This window comes from Dipodomys spectabilis, unplaced genomic scaffold, assembly GCF_019054845.1.
Source record: "Dipodomys spectabilis isolate Male_0828 unplaced genomic scaffold, ASM1905484v1 ptg000669l, whole genome shotgun sequence".
NCBI lineage: Eukaryota > Metazoa > Chordata > Mammalia > Rodentia > Heteromyidae > Dipodomys > Dipodomys spectabilis.
In genome coordinates, this window is record NW_024871346.1 from 912,236 (window position 1) to 927,263 (window position 15,028).

A 15,028-nucleotide genomic window follows, 5' to 3' on the forward strand; every position below is an offset into this window, starting at 1 on the left:
TCTGAACTCCAGGGAAGCTCACGTTGGCTGTGCTCCCCTGCCCCTCACACACCAGCGGGCAGGAGGGCCTGGCATGAGGCTGTTTTCAAATTCCCACCTGATTGACCTCTTCAGGAAAGAGTGGCTAGGACGCGTGCAGGCAGAGTGGTCTCTTCCTGACCTTCCTGTGGCCTTGGGTTCTGCTGGGGCCTGGGTGGTCTGGCTTGTAACTGCCTTCACGGTCACTTTCCTCCTTTTGTCATAGTGAAGTGGCCCTTGCGGAGGTTCGGCGCTGAGGCGCTCCAGGAGAATGGAAACGAGGGGACCTTCCAGGGAAGGACTGCTGCTGACGTCCTTGGAGTCTTCCCAGCCTGCTCGGGCCCAGTTCTCAGCATTGCACCTTTGCTGGTTGTCGGCGGAGCTCGACGCCAGTGGCGTGGGTGCCGAGCGCGGCCCTCGGCCAGGAGCTGAAAGGCTCTGCGGGAAGAGAGCCGGTCGCTGGGGAGGCCCCACGAGGCCTGCAGACGCTGCAGCTCCGCAGGGAAGGGTCCCGTGCCGCCGCGGGCCGCGGGCTGCGGGCTGCGCGGACAGGGACAGACATCCAGGCAGAGCCCAGGCCAGCCTGCCCTCTCGTCTCAGAGAAAATAAGGAAAGCAGTTGTTATTTTTCATAGTGCAGTAAACCTGTATAATTTTTCCATGATCATCAGAAATACCTGGAACCTGAGATCCTAAAAGCATGGGTAATTGTGTGTGCTCCATGGACCAGGGACGCGGCTTGGAGCCAGCGGCCGGATGTACTGATCCTGTGTGTGTGTGTGTGTGTGTGCGCCGCTCTTGGGGCGCAGCTCAGCCAGCTGCTGGATGCACTGATCCCGTGTGCGTGTGCGTGTGTGTGTGTGTGTGTGTGTGCCGCTATTGGGGCGCAGCTCAGAGCCAGCGGCCGGATGCACTGATCCCGTGTGCGTGTGTGTGTGTGTGTGTGTGTGTGTGTGTGTGCCGCTCTTGGGGCGTAGCTCAGAGCCAGCGGCCGGATGCACTGATCCCGTGTGTGTGCGTGTGTGTGTGCGTGTGTGCGCCTCTCTTGGGGCGCAGCTCAGAGCCAGCTGCTGGATGCACTGATCCCGTGTGTGTGTGCGCGTGTGCGTGCGTGCGTGCGCGCCGCTCCTCCGTCCACCCCGGCATCCAGATTCAGCACTTGTCCTTCCTCTGAACTCCTTCAGGGTCACAGAATGCCGCTGAGTCACCGTGTAATGCTTTGCTTATATATTTCTTGACTTTCTTATTCTGAAAACTAGCATCAGAGATGCATGACATCTAGTAGAGAGAGCAGAGGCTCCCGTGTGCTGTAGCGTGATCAGGGAGGTGCTGGGGAAGGGGACCGCGCCTCCGGGCCAGGTCTGTGAGGACTGGGCCCAGACGCTGCTCCTCTGGGGAGTGCTTCCAAAGGAAAGTGTTTTGAAGATGCTCATGCAGTTGTAAGAAATCACACAGAGGCCCTAAGTACCCTTCTTTCCTTGCAGAAGTGTGACAGTCTCTCTCATGCTGGGATTCTGGCACAAATACCTGTGCCCAGAGCACAGGTGTGCTTGCACTGTCACGTGACCCTGGTGGCTCACACCTGTAGTCCTAAACTACTCAGGTAGCTGAGCTCTGAGGGTCACAGTTTGAAGCCAGCGCAGGCAGTAAAGTCTGTGCAATTCTTACCTCCAGTTACCCACCAGAAAAGCCAGAAGTGGAGCTGTGGCTCAGTGGTAGAGTACCAGCCTTGAGTGAAAAAGCTAAGGAACTGTTTCCTGGCCTTGAGTTTAAATACTCAGTTATAAAAACCGCCTCCCCCATCCGCCCTGGACTCAGTTTAATCTCGAGATTCAGGCAGGTAGTTGTGTAATCTCTTCCCCCCCTCCCCAGGCCTGGGTGCTGTATCTGAGCTCCTTTTGCTCAAGGCTAGCTCTCTACCACAGCGCCACTTCTAGTTCATCTGTGATTAATTGGGGATAAAAGTCTTAGGGACTTTTCCTGCTTAGGCTGGCTTGGAACATCCGTCCTCTTATCTCAGCCTCCTAAATAGCTAGGATTCCAGGTGTGAGCACTGGCGCCTGGCTCTTGGTTCTTTTTCATTGATGAATAATGTTCCATGGATGTGTTGCAGTTAAACTGTCCGCTCTTACCACCATCTCCGAGCGTGTAGTTTATAGCTTCAGTGGAAGTCTTCATGTGAACGTGGCTGTGGTTTCTTCAGATGTTTAATACCAGTGTAGCGGGCAGTGGTCTGCCTCTACCCTAATTTCCAAGTAGACAGCTGTGTCTACTCTCCTTCCACCGGTTTTTCTGCAGTGGTAAATACCACAGTGACAATCTTCAGAGAAGTATTAACTCATGTCTGCTTTCATTTCCTCAGAACTGGGCTAAAATATCAACATTTTGAACTCTTTTTAAAAAGTTTCTTTAAAAATTTTAAATGTATGTAATTGCACAGCATCTTAATTACCTGAAGAAGAGCCTGCAGGCCCGTGCCAGCGCCTACCCTCCTGCCCCTGCCCCAGCCCTGGCACCCATCTACCGGGGTGCTTCATGTCTCTGTCTTGGACACTTTCTGTCACCTGACTCATGCAGTGTATGGCTTTGGTGTCTGGCATCCTTCACATACCATTAGGTTTTTGATTGTGGAAAGTTTTGCAAACCCAAGAGAAGACTTCTCACACTGAAACCAGCACAGTCTGGCATAGAGGAGGTTTCTGGCAGTCAGGCCTGCATGTGTTTTTGTAGTAGGGCTGGAGGGGTGCTCTGTGCACCCCGCTTCCATGGGTCTGGTTGGCACTGTTCAGGACAGACGACATGTTAAAGGATTCTCAGTGTCTCCAGTGCAGAAGTCCACAGCCCTCCATGGTGGCCTGCTGTCTGTCCTCACCGCGGGGCTGGACTCTGCCTGTGTTTGACCAGGCTGCTGGCTTCTGCCCTGTCAGCCTAGATTCTCCTTGTGCATGCTGTCCTGTGTGGTTGTCCTTGAATGTCCTAACGCATTGTAGCAGTTCCTGGCCGTCCTCGCGATCCTCCAGCGTGCTCCTGCCCTCTGCCCTCTGCTCTCTGCCCCTCAGCCCCACCCATCTGCGAGCTGTCATTCTTAGCCTCTCCCCTCTCATTTCCAGCTTTTCCACATAGACACCAAACGTCGACCACCGATGTGATGGCCTTGTTCTGTTTGTGTTAGGAGCATCGCTGATGGTAAATCCTGCACTAGTGTCCTTGCTGCGGGTGCTGACAGTGTGTTGCTTGAGTCATTCTGACTTATTTGCAGCTTCCTGTTTATCTCTGTCTGGCAATCCTTTGTATACAGTGAGTGCTGGCTGTTTGCATACTTAATGAGCCCTGCATCTGCTCTGTAGATCTGTCTGACAAGTTCCTCTCCCTCGAAGTCAGGGCCCCTGCACCTGTCACCGAGATGTGGACCTGACCAGTCATGGCGGGGACCGGGGGCTCATGGGGACCAAGACCGGCGGATACTCGGCTGGAATGCCAGCAGAGCCTGCTGAGAAGCTCACACAGTCCAGGGTGGTAACTGTTCATCACAGAGCTGACATAGTAACAGTGAAGTTTGGTGGAATGACGTTTATTAATTCTCGCACTTTGGTTTGCTATTGTGATCTGTGTTTTGTTTTTAATGCTGCGTTGACTCGCGTGGCCATCTACTAATGGGGTTGCTGCCCCCATGAACATGACCTCTGACCTCTCTGAGCTCAGAAGAGAAATGTCTACGATAGTATACTCATCTGTTAGTTTCCCCTGGCTGGGGCTGGAGGGCGTTGATGGGGGTTTGCCTTGGTTTTTACTGTAGCCAATGAAGAATGCTAACATGATCATTAATAACAGTAACAAGTGAATATGCCACGACTTTTTCTCTCAGCCTCCACTCTGATGCATTATCCTGTCCTGTTGTCCTGAGTCATTTCTCATGGGACACTAGACAGTGCCCTCCCTCCCCCAAACCGCCCATCCCTGTGTGTGGGTCTGAGACATTCTGTGCTGTCCCCCGGCCCAGCCTTTTTCTTCTCAAGTTAGAATTAGTCCATCGGAATTAACCTTGGGGGAATTAACTTTGGTTTCATGTGAGGAATTTAACCTTGTCCGCTGCATATTCTTGGAAAACAATTTGTTCTTGTTCTTTGATGGGAAAATGCTATATAAAAAGCATTTTGAGGAGGGACTAATCAATGTCTTTTCTTTTCTTAATAGGTTTGAAAATGGAAAATTTTGATGCGTCACTGAGCACCTATTTCAGGGCATGGCTGGGTCCCCGAGGTAAGGTGATTTTGGCTTTGCCCCCTGCCATCCTGCCCCACCACTTACAAATATTGCATGAAGAGGTTCTAGAAACTACGTAGGTAACAGAGCGTGGCTAGATGCTCTACCAGACGTGCCCAGCCCTGGCTCCTGGCGCTCAGACAGCTGCTGTGGCCATGGAGCTCTGACCCTGGGCCTTCCCATGAGGTCATACCCATGCCCTGGGGTAGTGTTGGGGATCCATGTCTGCCCCTAGCCCCTGGTATTCTTAGTCTTTTAGAAAGTGCATCAGGGGCTGGGAAGGTGGCTCAGTGGTAGAGTGCTTGCCTTGCATGCCTGAGGCCCTGGGTTCGATTCCTCAGCACCATATAAGCAAAAAGAAAAAAGCCGGAAGTGGCGCTGTGGCTCAAGTGGTAGAGCGCTAGCCTTGAGCTGAAGAGCTGAGGGACAGTGCCCAGGCCCAGAGTTCAGGCCCACGACCGAACCCCCCCCCCCCCCCCAAAAAAAATGCATCAGGCCCATGTCCTCTTCGAGCTCATAGAAAGTGTGTTTGAGTTCATTGTGAGGATCAAATGCTTGAGGAAAACCAACTTAGAGGCAAGGTTTCTTTCGGCTTGTGGTTTTGGAGGTGTCCGAGGCTCTAGTCCATGGTCCCTGGGCCTCTGGTTCCCCCCAGTATCATGGTGGGCAGTGTGGGGCGGGGCAGAGTGGAGCTACTCACCTCCTGCTGGCCAGATCAGACCCAGCCACTTCCAGAGCTCTCCCTCTGAACCTGCTGCGTGAGATACCAGGCCACCTCAGGTAGCCCAGATACCAGCCAGAACAGGAAGGGGAGCCCCAGGGGCATTTAAACGGAGGCCGTAGCAAAAGCAAACAAGAAAAGGAACTTGATGATCAGTGTGACGGGGTCAGCTGATGTCTGATACCTTCTGTGATTAGAGAGGGCTGCAGGGCACTGCTGCACCTTCTTTGAGGGCCGCTGGCACTCCCCCTGGGGTTGACCCGGCTCAGTGTGCCCAACCCTTTGTCCTGCAGGAACCTTGGCCAATTCTGCCCTGTCTGTCAGCGGTGGGTGTCACCCAGACACCCCACGGCTGGGGCAGGGCAACTTCAGAGTATGGCCGTTGAAAAAGCACATTTGTGTGGGTACGGTGCCCAGCTTTCAGTATGAGCTTAGATCACAAGGTGACTGGGCACCACCACCAGCACGTCTCAGGGCTCGCTGTGTTTACCCTCAGCACTCCTCCTGTGGACCCCACTGCCCTGGGAGTGGACACCACCTTTGTAGCCAGAGATGGGGTCGCTAATCCGCACAGGTGCTGCACAGGTACCACGTCTTGTGGGCGTACAGCTGCCCTGCCAGGCCAGGGGCTTCAGCACGTGTGTGTAATTCTGCACGTCCGACTAGGACACCAGTGGGGCTCTCCCCTGCTCTTTTTCTCAGGTTTTTTGGAAAGCCTATTTTGTGCTATTTCATTTAGCAAAGGCCATGAGTAACGGAGGTTGGAGCTTCACTCTGCACCATGCAGCAGGTGCTGAGCCTCCAGCCTGCTTCTCCTCCGCTCTGCCAGCATCAGGACAGCGCGGGGCGGGGCGGGGTGGGTGCTTTGGGCCAGGGCCACCTACCCTTGCCTGGTACTGCGTACCAGCTGCGTACTGCAGCTGATAGACTTTGGTTGGAGTGTTGCAGAAAATGTGATTGGTTTTGCTTCAGTCCTATTAGCCAATCACGAAAATTTTTTCTTCTGTTGCTTTGCAGACACCAGAGTGAAAGGCTGGTTCCTTCTGGACAACTACATCCCCACGCTCGTCTGCTCTGTCATTTACTTACTGATGGTGTGGCTGGGACCAAAGTACATGAGGGACCGGCAGCCCTTCTCCTGCCGTGGCGTCCTGGTGCTGTACAACCTGGGCCTCACCCTGCTGTCTCTCTACATGTTCTACGAGGTAGGCGAGTGGCCGGCGGCCCGGGCCTCCCTGCCACCCTGCCTGCTGCCACTGTCGGCACCGTTCTTGTGCAGGGAGCGCAGCCGGTGGGGGAGGGGACAGAAGGGCATCTTAAGTCGCTTTGAAATCGATTTTCCAAAACGCTGGAGGCTTTTGTATGCATCTTCTGGAGCATCTAAAACAGAAACCTTTGCTGTTGACTCGGGTTTGTGTTCCGTGTGATACAGTTAGAGTAAATAGCTCCGGAAGTATTTTCACGTGAGTAGTATACAGAGTGGAAAAATAAACATAATGTGAAAACAGGTCTGCGGGCATCGCTAACACTTGATGAAAGTGAGTTTTCTTGCGGACATGGTTGGGAACTGGGTAGTATTTGGTGTGGTCGGTTGTGTGGCCAGTTGTCCCTGTCCTGATCCTAATAACCTGTCAGCTTTCACAGATTGTTTTTTTGGTTCTTTTGGGGGGGTCCGGTCATGGGGCCTGAACTCTGGGCCTGGGCGCTGTCCCTCAGCTCTTCAGCTCAAGGCTAGCGCTCTACCACTTGAGCCACAGCGCCACTTCCGGCTTTTTTCTTTTTGCTTATGTGGTGCTGAGGAGTCGAACCCAGGGCCTCAGGCATGCAAGGCAAGCTCTCTATCACTGAGCCACCTTCCCAGCCCTCACAAATTGTTTTTTAAAGGAGTAGATGGGAAGTCCCCTTCCCTCCCCCCGCCCCCCCTTCAATTTTGTGTGCATGTGTGCATGTGCATACTGGGGTTTAAATTCAGAGCCTGTTTTTTTTCTTCTCTTTGTGTCAGTCCTGGAGCTTGAACTCGGGGCCTGAGCACACAAGCCTAGCACTCTTGTCACTTGAGCAGCAGCTACACTTTTGGTGTTTTGTTTTTTTTTTTGTCGGTCATGGGGCTTGAACTCTGGGCCTGGGCGCTGTCCCTCAGCTCTTCAGCTCAAGGCGAGCGCTCTACCACTTGAGCTACAGCACCATTTCCGGTCTTCTGGTGGTTTATTGGAGATAGGAGTCTCACGGTCTCTCCTGCCCGGGCTGGCTTTGAACCACGATCCTCAGATCTCAGCCACCTGAGTAGCTAGGATTACAGGCGTGAGCCACCAGCACCCGGCTAAGGGTTGTTTTTTGTTGTTGTTGTTTGGGTTTTTTTTAACTGTATTTTTTTGTCTTTTCTTTTTTGGTACTGAGGATCGAACCCAGGACGTTGCACTTGCTAGGCAAGCGCTTTGCCACTGAGCTACATCCCAGCCCCACTTTTGGTGTTTTGGTGGTTAGTTGTAGGTAAGAGTCTCACAAACTTGTTTACCCAAGTTGGCTTTGAACAATGATCCTCAGATCTCAGCCTTCTGGGTAGCTGGGATTACAGGCGTGAGCCACTGGGTTCTGGCTCCCTGTAGGTTTTGAGTGGTTTATGGGCGTTCAGGCACAGTTCTCTCACTTATAAGACAGCAGTGTTAGAAATGTGACTTGATGGCTCCAAACAGATACTACAGCCTAAATAAAAATGAAAAGCAATTCAAGCACCAGTGGCTCAGATCTATCACCCTAGCTACTCCAGAGGTTGAGATCTGAGGATCGAGGCTTGAAACCAGCCTGGGCAGGAAAGTCTGTGAGACTCTTGTCCAATAAGTAACAAAAAGCCAGCTGAGGGGCTGGGAAGGTGACTCAGTTGTAGAGAGCTTGCCTCGCATGCATGAGGCCCTGGGTTTGATTCCGCAGCCCTACATAAGCAGAAAAAAGCTGGAAATGGTGCTGTGGCTCAAGTGGTAGGGAGCTAGCCTTGAGCTAAAGAGCTGAGGGACAGCGCCCAGGCCCAGAATTCAGGCCCCACGACCGACAAGATAAAATAAAGCCAGCTGTGAAGGGGCAGCTCCACCTAGGCAGTGAACCCAGACCTTAGTACTTCAGCTAAAAAAAGAAAAAAAATCAAAGTGATCTGGGGATCACATTATCAAGGAACAATAATGCAGTCTGTAAAGCCGCTAGGAGAAGCACCTTGTGTATCCATTGTTAAGAGATGGATTCTGTTTTTCAGGTTTGCAATACTGACTTATTGGTAAATCTCTTGGGCAAAGAATTAAGCTGTTAATAAAACAAACACTCTGGCACTCCTCTTTAGGCCTCTACCTCAGTGGGTGGTAAAGAGGAGGAAGGGAGGGGAGAGGGGCAAATCGGAGTCGTGGCTTCCGTGCTTCATACACCAAGAAATACTTAATCCCTGTTGCGTTTCTGTGCCCCGTTTTAGAATGAAGGCAGCAGTGTACCTAGGCCCCGTGGGCACTGGGTAGACTGAAGGGCGCAGTGTACCTGGGCCCCGTGGGCACTGCGTAGAATGAAGGCAGGGAAGGAAGGGCGTGGGTAAGACTGCCGGCCCCAGCACTGGGCTCAGCTCCCAGCCACTCCCTGGCTGCTCAGCCCGAGCTGCTCGCTCCCTGTGGGCCTAGGTGAAGAGCTGTCTCTTCAGAGTGTGTAGAGCTTGCTATTGCATACCCCGTACTTACAGAGAACAGTATTGGAGATGATGAATCCTAGAGGCCGCCGTCGATCTGTTTTCCACAGGCCCTGCCCGGTGGAGGAGGGGCTGTGTAGCTCTGCGCAGCCCTTGCCCTGGCGGCTAGACCTCGGCTGCCGGTGGGGTAGCGCCTTGGTTGTGCTCTTGTATACGTGTTTCCTGCCCGTTGGGACACCACTGGGACATGTCCTTTCTCAAGCTTAGAGTTTCATTTTAAATGTGCAGGTGTTTCTTTTGCTTAGCGCCTCTGTTGCGTACTCAGACACAGAGGGCCTGATGTCTGACACAGCAGCATGAGCAGACGGATCAAGCAGCAGCCAAGCTGGCCTCTGACTCGAGCCCCCGCCGTCTGCGGCCACAGCCTGCGCGGCCACCGCTCCTCATTCTCGTGTCTCTCCTGCTTGTGTACATAGTTGAGTCTTAAGGGATTTTCCAAGTCAACATCCACTGTTCTGTGGGTTCCTTCATTCTGGTGTAAATTCATAGCAGCCTGGGTTGATACTAGGAAAATTGGCAGTCACCTAGAAGAGACAGGGAGAGAGAGGTCTTGGGGGAAGGAACTAAGAAGTAAATGCTTAAAGCCACTGGAACTTTGCAATCAGCAGACTGAGCTGGGCATGGAGCACACACTTAGAGACTGTGGCAGGAAGATCGGGCTTCAAGGCCAGTACCCCACATCCACGGCTCCCACATGGGGCTTGCCTTCGCCCTGTGCCTCTCACAGTGGGCCTGCATCTGGCCTGCTGACTCAGCCTGCCCTCTCCGTCCTGAGGGGACACGTGCCGCCACGCTGCGGGACCGAGCTGATTGCTAGGATTAGAGAGCATCCCTGTGGACGAGCCGGCGGCGGGCAGCAGGACCTCAAAGGAGGAGCCACAACGGGCTCTCTCCACACACCCTTCCTTTGCTGGGCCCTGGTGCAGCCTCCTCTGGCAGCTCCCTTGCATTCTGCTCAGTGAGGTCACCAGGGTGCTGGGGGGAGGATGCGGCTCTGAGCTGTGACTCTGTTCAGCTCTGTAGCCTTCCTGTGGCTGATGGATATGTCCTGCTCGCTCCTTTCTTCTGCTCCTGCCCCTGACATCCCACCCCACCCCCCACCCCCGCCTCACCCCCACACCACTAACCTTCCCATTGTCACCACAGCAATTTTCCACCAAACATAGCTTGAGGGTTTAGGATCTGAAGAAAACAACCTGTTTGTTATTACTGCTTTTTTGTGTGGTGCCAGTATGGCAGCGGGTGCTCTACCCAGCCATGCCTCAAGCTCTTTCCTGCTCTGGTTATCTTGAGCAGGGGGTGCCCGGACCACAGTCTGCCCTGCTTCCGCGCCTGCCACAGCACCCAGACTCTCCCGCTGAGCGGCAGTCACAGCTTTCAGCACCCAGACTCTCCCGCTGAGCGGCAGTCACGGCTTTTCTGCCAGACCACAGTCCCCCGGTGCCACCCCCCCAGTACTTCAGGGGGCAGGTGCCTGTGCCTCTGTGCCCAGCTAAGTGCTGGGGAAAGGGGGCCTTGAACGGTGATGGTGCTGCTCTCAGCCCCCCAGCAGCTGGAACTGCAAGTGTGAGCTATTTTCACCAGCCCCGAAATCTGCCATTTTGTTTCATAGCAAAGACAAATCAGAGGTTACAAAAAGACTACTTTTTGAGCACTTGTATGTGTTTCTTCTCTTGCAGTTGGAACTGTATGCTGTGATGAACGTGAGAGCAATCCTTCAGACACTCAGAGCACTTAAAACTTTATAAACCCACTCTGTGATCTCTGCAGTTTTCACTTTTACACAGTAATTTTGGATTATCTATTTAAACTCAGAATCACCTCAAGATAACCTAACACGGGCTGGGAAGGTGGCTCAGTGGTGAGCGCTTGCCTTGCATGCATGAGGCCCTGGGTTCAATTCCTCAGCACCACATAAGCAAAAAAAAGAAAAAAGCCAGAAGTGGCGCTGTGGCTTAAGTGGTAGAGCGCTAGCCTTGAGCTGAAGAGCTGAGGGACAGCGCCCAGGCCCAGAGTTCAGGCCCCACGACTGGACCCCCCCCCCAAAAAAAAAAAAATAATCTAACACGTTGGTATTTTGTCGGTATGATTTAGCTCAGGGGTAGTGTGTGCTGATGGATGAGCCTGGTTTGCCACCCATCACTTACACAGTCTTGTAAAAGCGCGCCAGGAAATGCAGGCCATGTGCAGCCCTTCCTCAGGAACGACTTCTTTCTAAAGTCTACAGTTTTCATTCTGCATGTGTTATTTATACTTGCTATATGTAGATACACATGACACTGTGTAGTGTGTTCTAAGATCTTGTGTATGTGTGTGCCAGTCCTGGGGCATGAACTCAGGGCCTGGGCACTGTGCCTCAGCATTTTTGCTCAAAGCTGGCACACTACCACTTGAGCCACAGCTGCACTTCTGTCTTTTTTTTTTCTGAAGTAGTTTATTGGAGTTGTTAAGAGTCTCATAGACTTTCTTGCCCAGGCTGATTTCAAACCACAATGGTCCTCCTCAGATCTCAGCTGCTGGAGTAGCTAGGATTGTAAGTGTGAGCCACTACTGCATGGCTTCTGAGATCTTGTTAAAAAATGTTTACACCCCAGGTGCCTGTGGCTCACAGCTGTTATCCTCGCTACGTAGGATACTGAGATCTGAGGATCCCAGTTCAAAGCTAGCCCAAGCAGGAAAGGCTATGAGACTTTGATCTTCAGTTAACCATAAGAAATGAGAAGTGGCACTGTGGTTTAAAGTGGTAGAGTGCTAGCCTTGAACATAAAAGCTGTGCCCAGGCCCTGAGTTCAAGCCTCATGACAGACCAAAAAAAAAATTGTTTACACGAATGGTGTATACTGTTTATGCTCTTTAAAGTATCTGTTTTCAGTCAACATTATGTATCGAGATGAGATTGTGTCATTTTGTAGACTTATTACCTGTGGTAATATTTTAGTGTTACACCATTTTATTCCTGTTTCTTTAAACAGAAATGTGGGCTGTGTGGCTTCCATTTTAGCTGTGTTTCTTTGCACAGAAATGTGGGTTATTGTGTAGACACCTCTTCTGATTGATTGTTACTGCTTTGAGTGTTCTTGGACATACTTCCTTGGGCACAGGCGACCATTTGGGGGAGACATTTCTTGTTTTTGAAGAATAATCTTTTGAGTCAGGTGCTAGTGGCTCACACTTGAAATCCTTGCTACCTAGGAGGTTGAATTTGAGAGTCACCAGAAAACCAGCAGTGGTGCTATGGCTCAAGTGGTAGAGCACCAGCCTTGAGTAAAAACCTCAAGAGAGAGCGCTCAGGCCCCTGAGGTCAAGCCCTACAACCGACTCAAAAATAAAAAAATCCAGGCTCACCAGGGCCAGGTCTTCTCCTTGTGGTGCTGACCTGTCCCTCCATGGGCAAGAGTATCAGGACTGGTTTGGGGGTGTCCCACCTGAGTGGATGTGGTGACACCACGGTTTTCAGAACAACAAACAAAAAATCATTTTGAGAAGTAGGGAAACAAAAAGGCTCACCCTGTGGTAAGCATCTGTGGTGTGGGCCTTTTGGTGGCCTCCCGCGGCCTGAGGGTTTGCTATGGAGGAGTTGGTTCTACTACTCTTCACGTCATCATGACATCATAACCAGAACTTAGAGATTTCAGAGGCTGCTTTATTGAAAAGGTGAAAGAAATTGAGTGTTTGATGAGCTGGATGTTTTGCCTTGCATCGTGGGGTGCTAAGACAGCTCCCCAGACACCCAGTGGCCCTGCCGCCCCGGTCAGAGTCCTGAATGGAGCCACAGAGCAGTTGCTTTGAAGCTGGCTTCTTTTTCTTCCCCTTCAAGCTTTGCTAAAATAGATGTTATCATAGGAAAAACATTCAAACAACCTTTCAATTGATCCTTTGACAACATATTATGTTTACAAAAATACTTGAAAAAGTCCTTCTTGTTCTTTTGTTTTCTGTTTAGAGAGCTATAGAAGCATCTGGTGGAAAGACCTGGTTGTGGCCTAACAACCCTGGTCGCTCATAGTGGTGTGCCCTTCCCCCGCTGAGCCCCTGCTCAGAGAGAGCTCCTGGCCTGCCTGTGGGGGGAGGGAGGGAGGGAGGGAGGGAGGAAAGAAAGGCTTTGCCAGCGGGGTCTGCTCCGCAGCCTGTTGCCACCCTCCCCACCAACACAGGCTGGGGCCGGCCTTGCAGTCCGGTCCCTGGGTGTGAGCCGCTGAGGCCCAGGATGTCTCCTCTGGGAAGCTCACTTCCACCCTTGTTCTGGACCTTCAGGAACAGGAAGCACAGGGGTCGGACATTTGACTCCAATCCAGGCACTGTGCGTCCTCGCTGGACGGTCAGGGCTGTGGCAGCACCTTCCTACAGAGAGGCTCCAGGAAGCCTGCGGCTGGCACGTCCGCGTGGGCCAGGCGGCCCTGGAGCCTGGCCCAAGGCCTTCTCAAGTCTTCCGACCGGTTCTGTTCTTATGGCTTCACCATAGCGAATGGTCTGCAGGGCGGCAGGTGCAGCTACCTCCATGACCTCCTCATGCTCCGGGCATCTGAAGCCACATGCTGTAGCCTGGCTGTGGTTCACAGTGGTGCTGCCAGAACCGACCAGCTGAAACGGAGGAAATGAATAGCTGCTTTTAACTTTGCAGCCGTTGCTGGTGAACTTCTAAAGTAGCCATCTGCTGAGGATAAAGCGACCACTAGCAATCTACTTCCTGCGCTGTCTTCACGTGCAGAACGCCCTGTGGTGGTCTTGCTAGCCGCAGTGGGGACAGGGCAGACAGGCATGGTGTCTGTCAGCTGCCCAAGTTGGTGTGGCTGTGCAGCCCGCAGATGCTGTTAGAAGTGACCACCTGGCCCTGGGGGAGGCGGGCCACATGGGGTCACCCCCACCATTTCCCCTCCCCCGTTCCTTATTCACCACAGAGCTGTGCCACACGGAAAACCCCACTGGAAGGGGCTCCAGTGACTCACCCCGATCCTAGCTACTCAGCACCTGAGATCTGAAGGCAGCCGAGGCAGAGAAGCCTGGCAGACCCCACCACCAAAATAACCAGCCAAACGCCAGGCTGGAAGTGTGGCTCAAGTGACAGAGCGCCAGGCAAGCAAACATGAGACCCTAAATTCAAACATCAGTACCAGAAGGGAAAATAATCTACCCATGGAAAGAAGTCAGGCCATAAGAAATAACAGCCCTGTGCACATTAGCACGGGGTATGGCTCAGTGATCAAGTGCTTGCCTCGCATGCATGAAGCCCTGGGTTCGATTCCTCAGTACCACATACACAGAAGAAGCCACAAGTGGCGCTGTGGCTCAAGTGGTTGAGCACTCACCTTGAGCTGAAGAGCTGAGGAACAGCGCCCAGGCCTAGAGTTCAAGCCCCATGACTGATAAAAGCAGAAGAAAGGAAAGTGTCTCTCCTCCTGTGGTACCGTTGAATTCGAGCGTGAGAGTGCCCCTTGCCTGTCACTGCCCCTCTGCTTAGAGAGACACCACCCAGCTCACCAGCTGCTTTGAGAGCCGCCGGCCCTTGAGAAGTGGTGACCTTGGCGCACCGATACCTGGGCGGGGTTGAGGGAGGCCGGTAAGGACCGTGGTGTTTTTCTGTCTAGGCTTTGTCTCGGATGACCTCGTTTCCTAAGACACTTAGGTACTATTCCAGAAAGTGCCACACTAAAGGTTTGAGCTCACTTGTGGTTAAATCTGACGCAAGGTGGGAAAAGTCTGCTCTCCCTGTTAAAGATGACTTACTGTGAATGACGTCACTGGGCCTGGCAGGGAGCTCACCTGCCTGGGCACAAGGCGCTGTTGCTCATTGAATCTCCTAGAGAGGGAAGCAGGCTGTGGCGGTTGGCACAGGCAGGCCTGCGCTCACTAAGGCTGGCTCTACTCAGGAGGGAGCTTGCACATATGGTTTTGCAGGGTGCTGCTTGTCTCTCACTCCCTGGGGAAAGCCATGTAATATGACTCCGGGGAGTGCGTGGCCTTCAGAGCACGCAGGTTGTGAAGGTGGTGAGCTGTGCATATGAGTTTGCTCCTGCTGCAGCAGCGCTGGCTCCTGAACTGATTGTCAGAAGCCCAGGGAGGGCGCTGCTGTGCCCCCTACCACCTCCCCCCCAGCTCACTGCACAGTGGGTTCACAGCGCCCCGGGGGTCTGCTGGTGACTGGTGTGTTCTCCCTTCAGGCGCTCCAGTGGGCTGGACAAAGTTTGCCTTCTCATGAGCAGAATTCAGATGCCCCTCATTAACTTCAAGCCTCATTGAAGTATCTTCTGGTATTCTGATTTGTTCATTTGCAAAGCAAACATGAAATGTTCTTTTGTCTTTTCTGCAGAT

At 52.7% G+C, this 15,028-nt stretch overlaps 1 protein-coding gene and 1 non-coding gene across 3 annotated transcripts in view; both read left to right on the forward strand.

Annotated features, from left to right (window-relative positions):
• Elovl5 (ELOVL fatty acid elongase 5) overlaps positions 1-15,028 on the forward strand; it is a 44,847-nt gene that overhangs the window by 21,472 nt on the left and 8,347 nt on the right. For both annotated transcript variants that reach the window (XM_042671924.1, XM_042671925.1), the window contains 2 exons: positions 4,212-4,277; positions 6,019-6,206. In XM_042671924.1, coding sequence (XP_042527858.1) covers positions 4,220-4,277; positions 6,019-6,206 — 246 coding nt within the window. In that variant the 5' untranslated portion in view covers positions 4,212-4,219. Of the gene's footprint in view, positions 1-4,211; positions 4,278-6,018; positions 6,207-15,028 lie in introns of those variants that run through there.
• On the forward strand, positions 12,057-12,183 carry LOC122101653. The gene has a single exon (XR_006146402.1).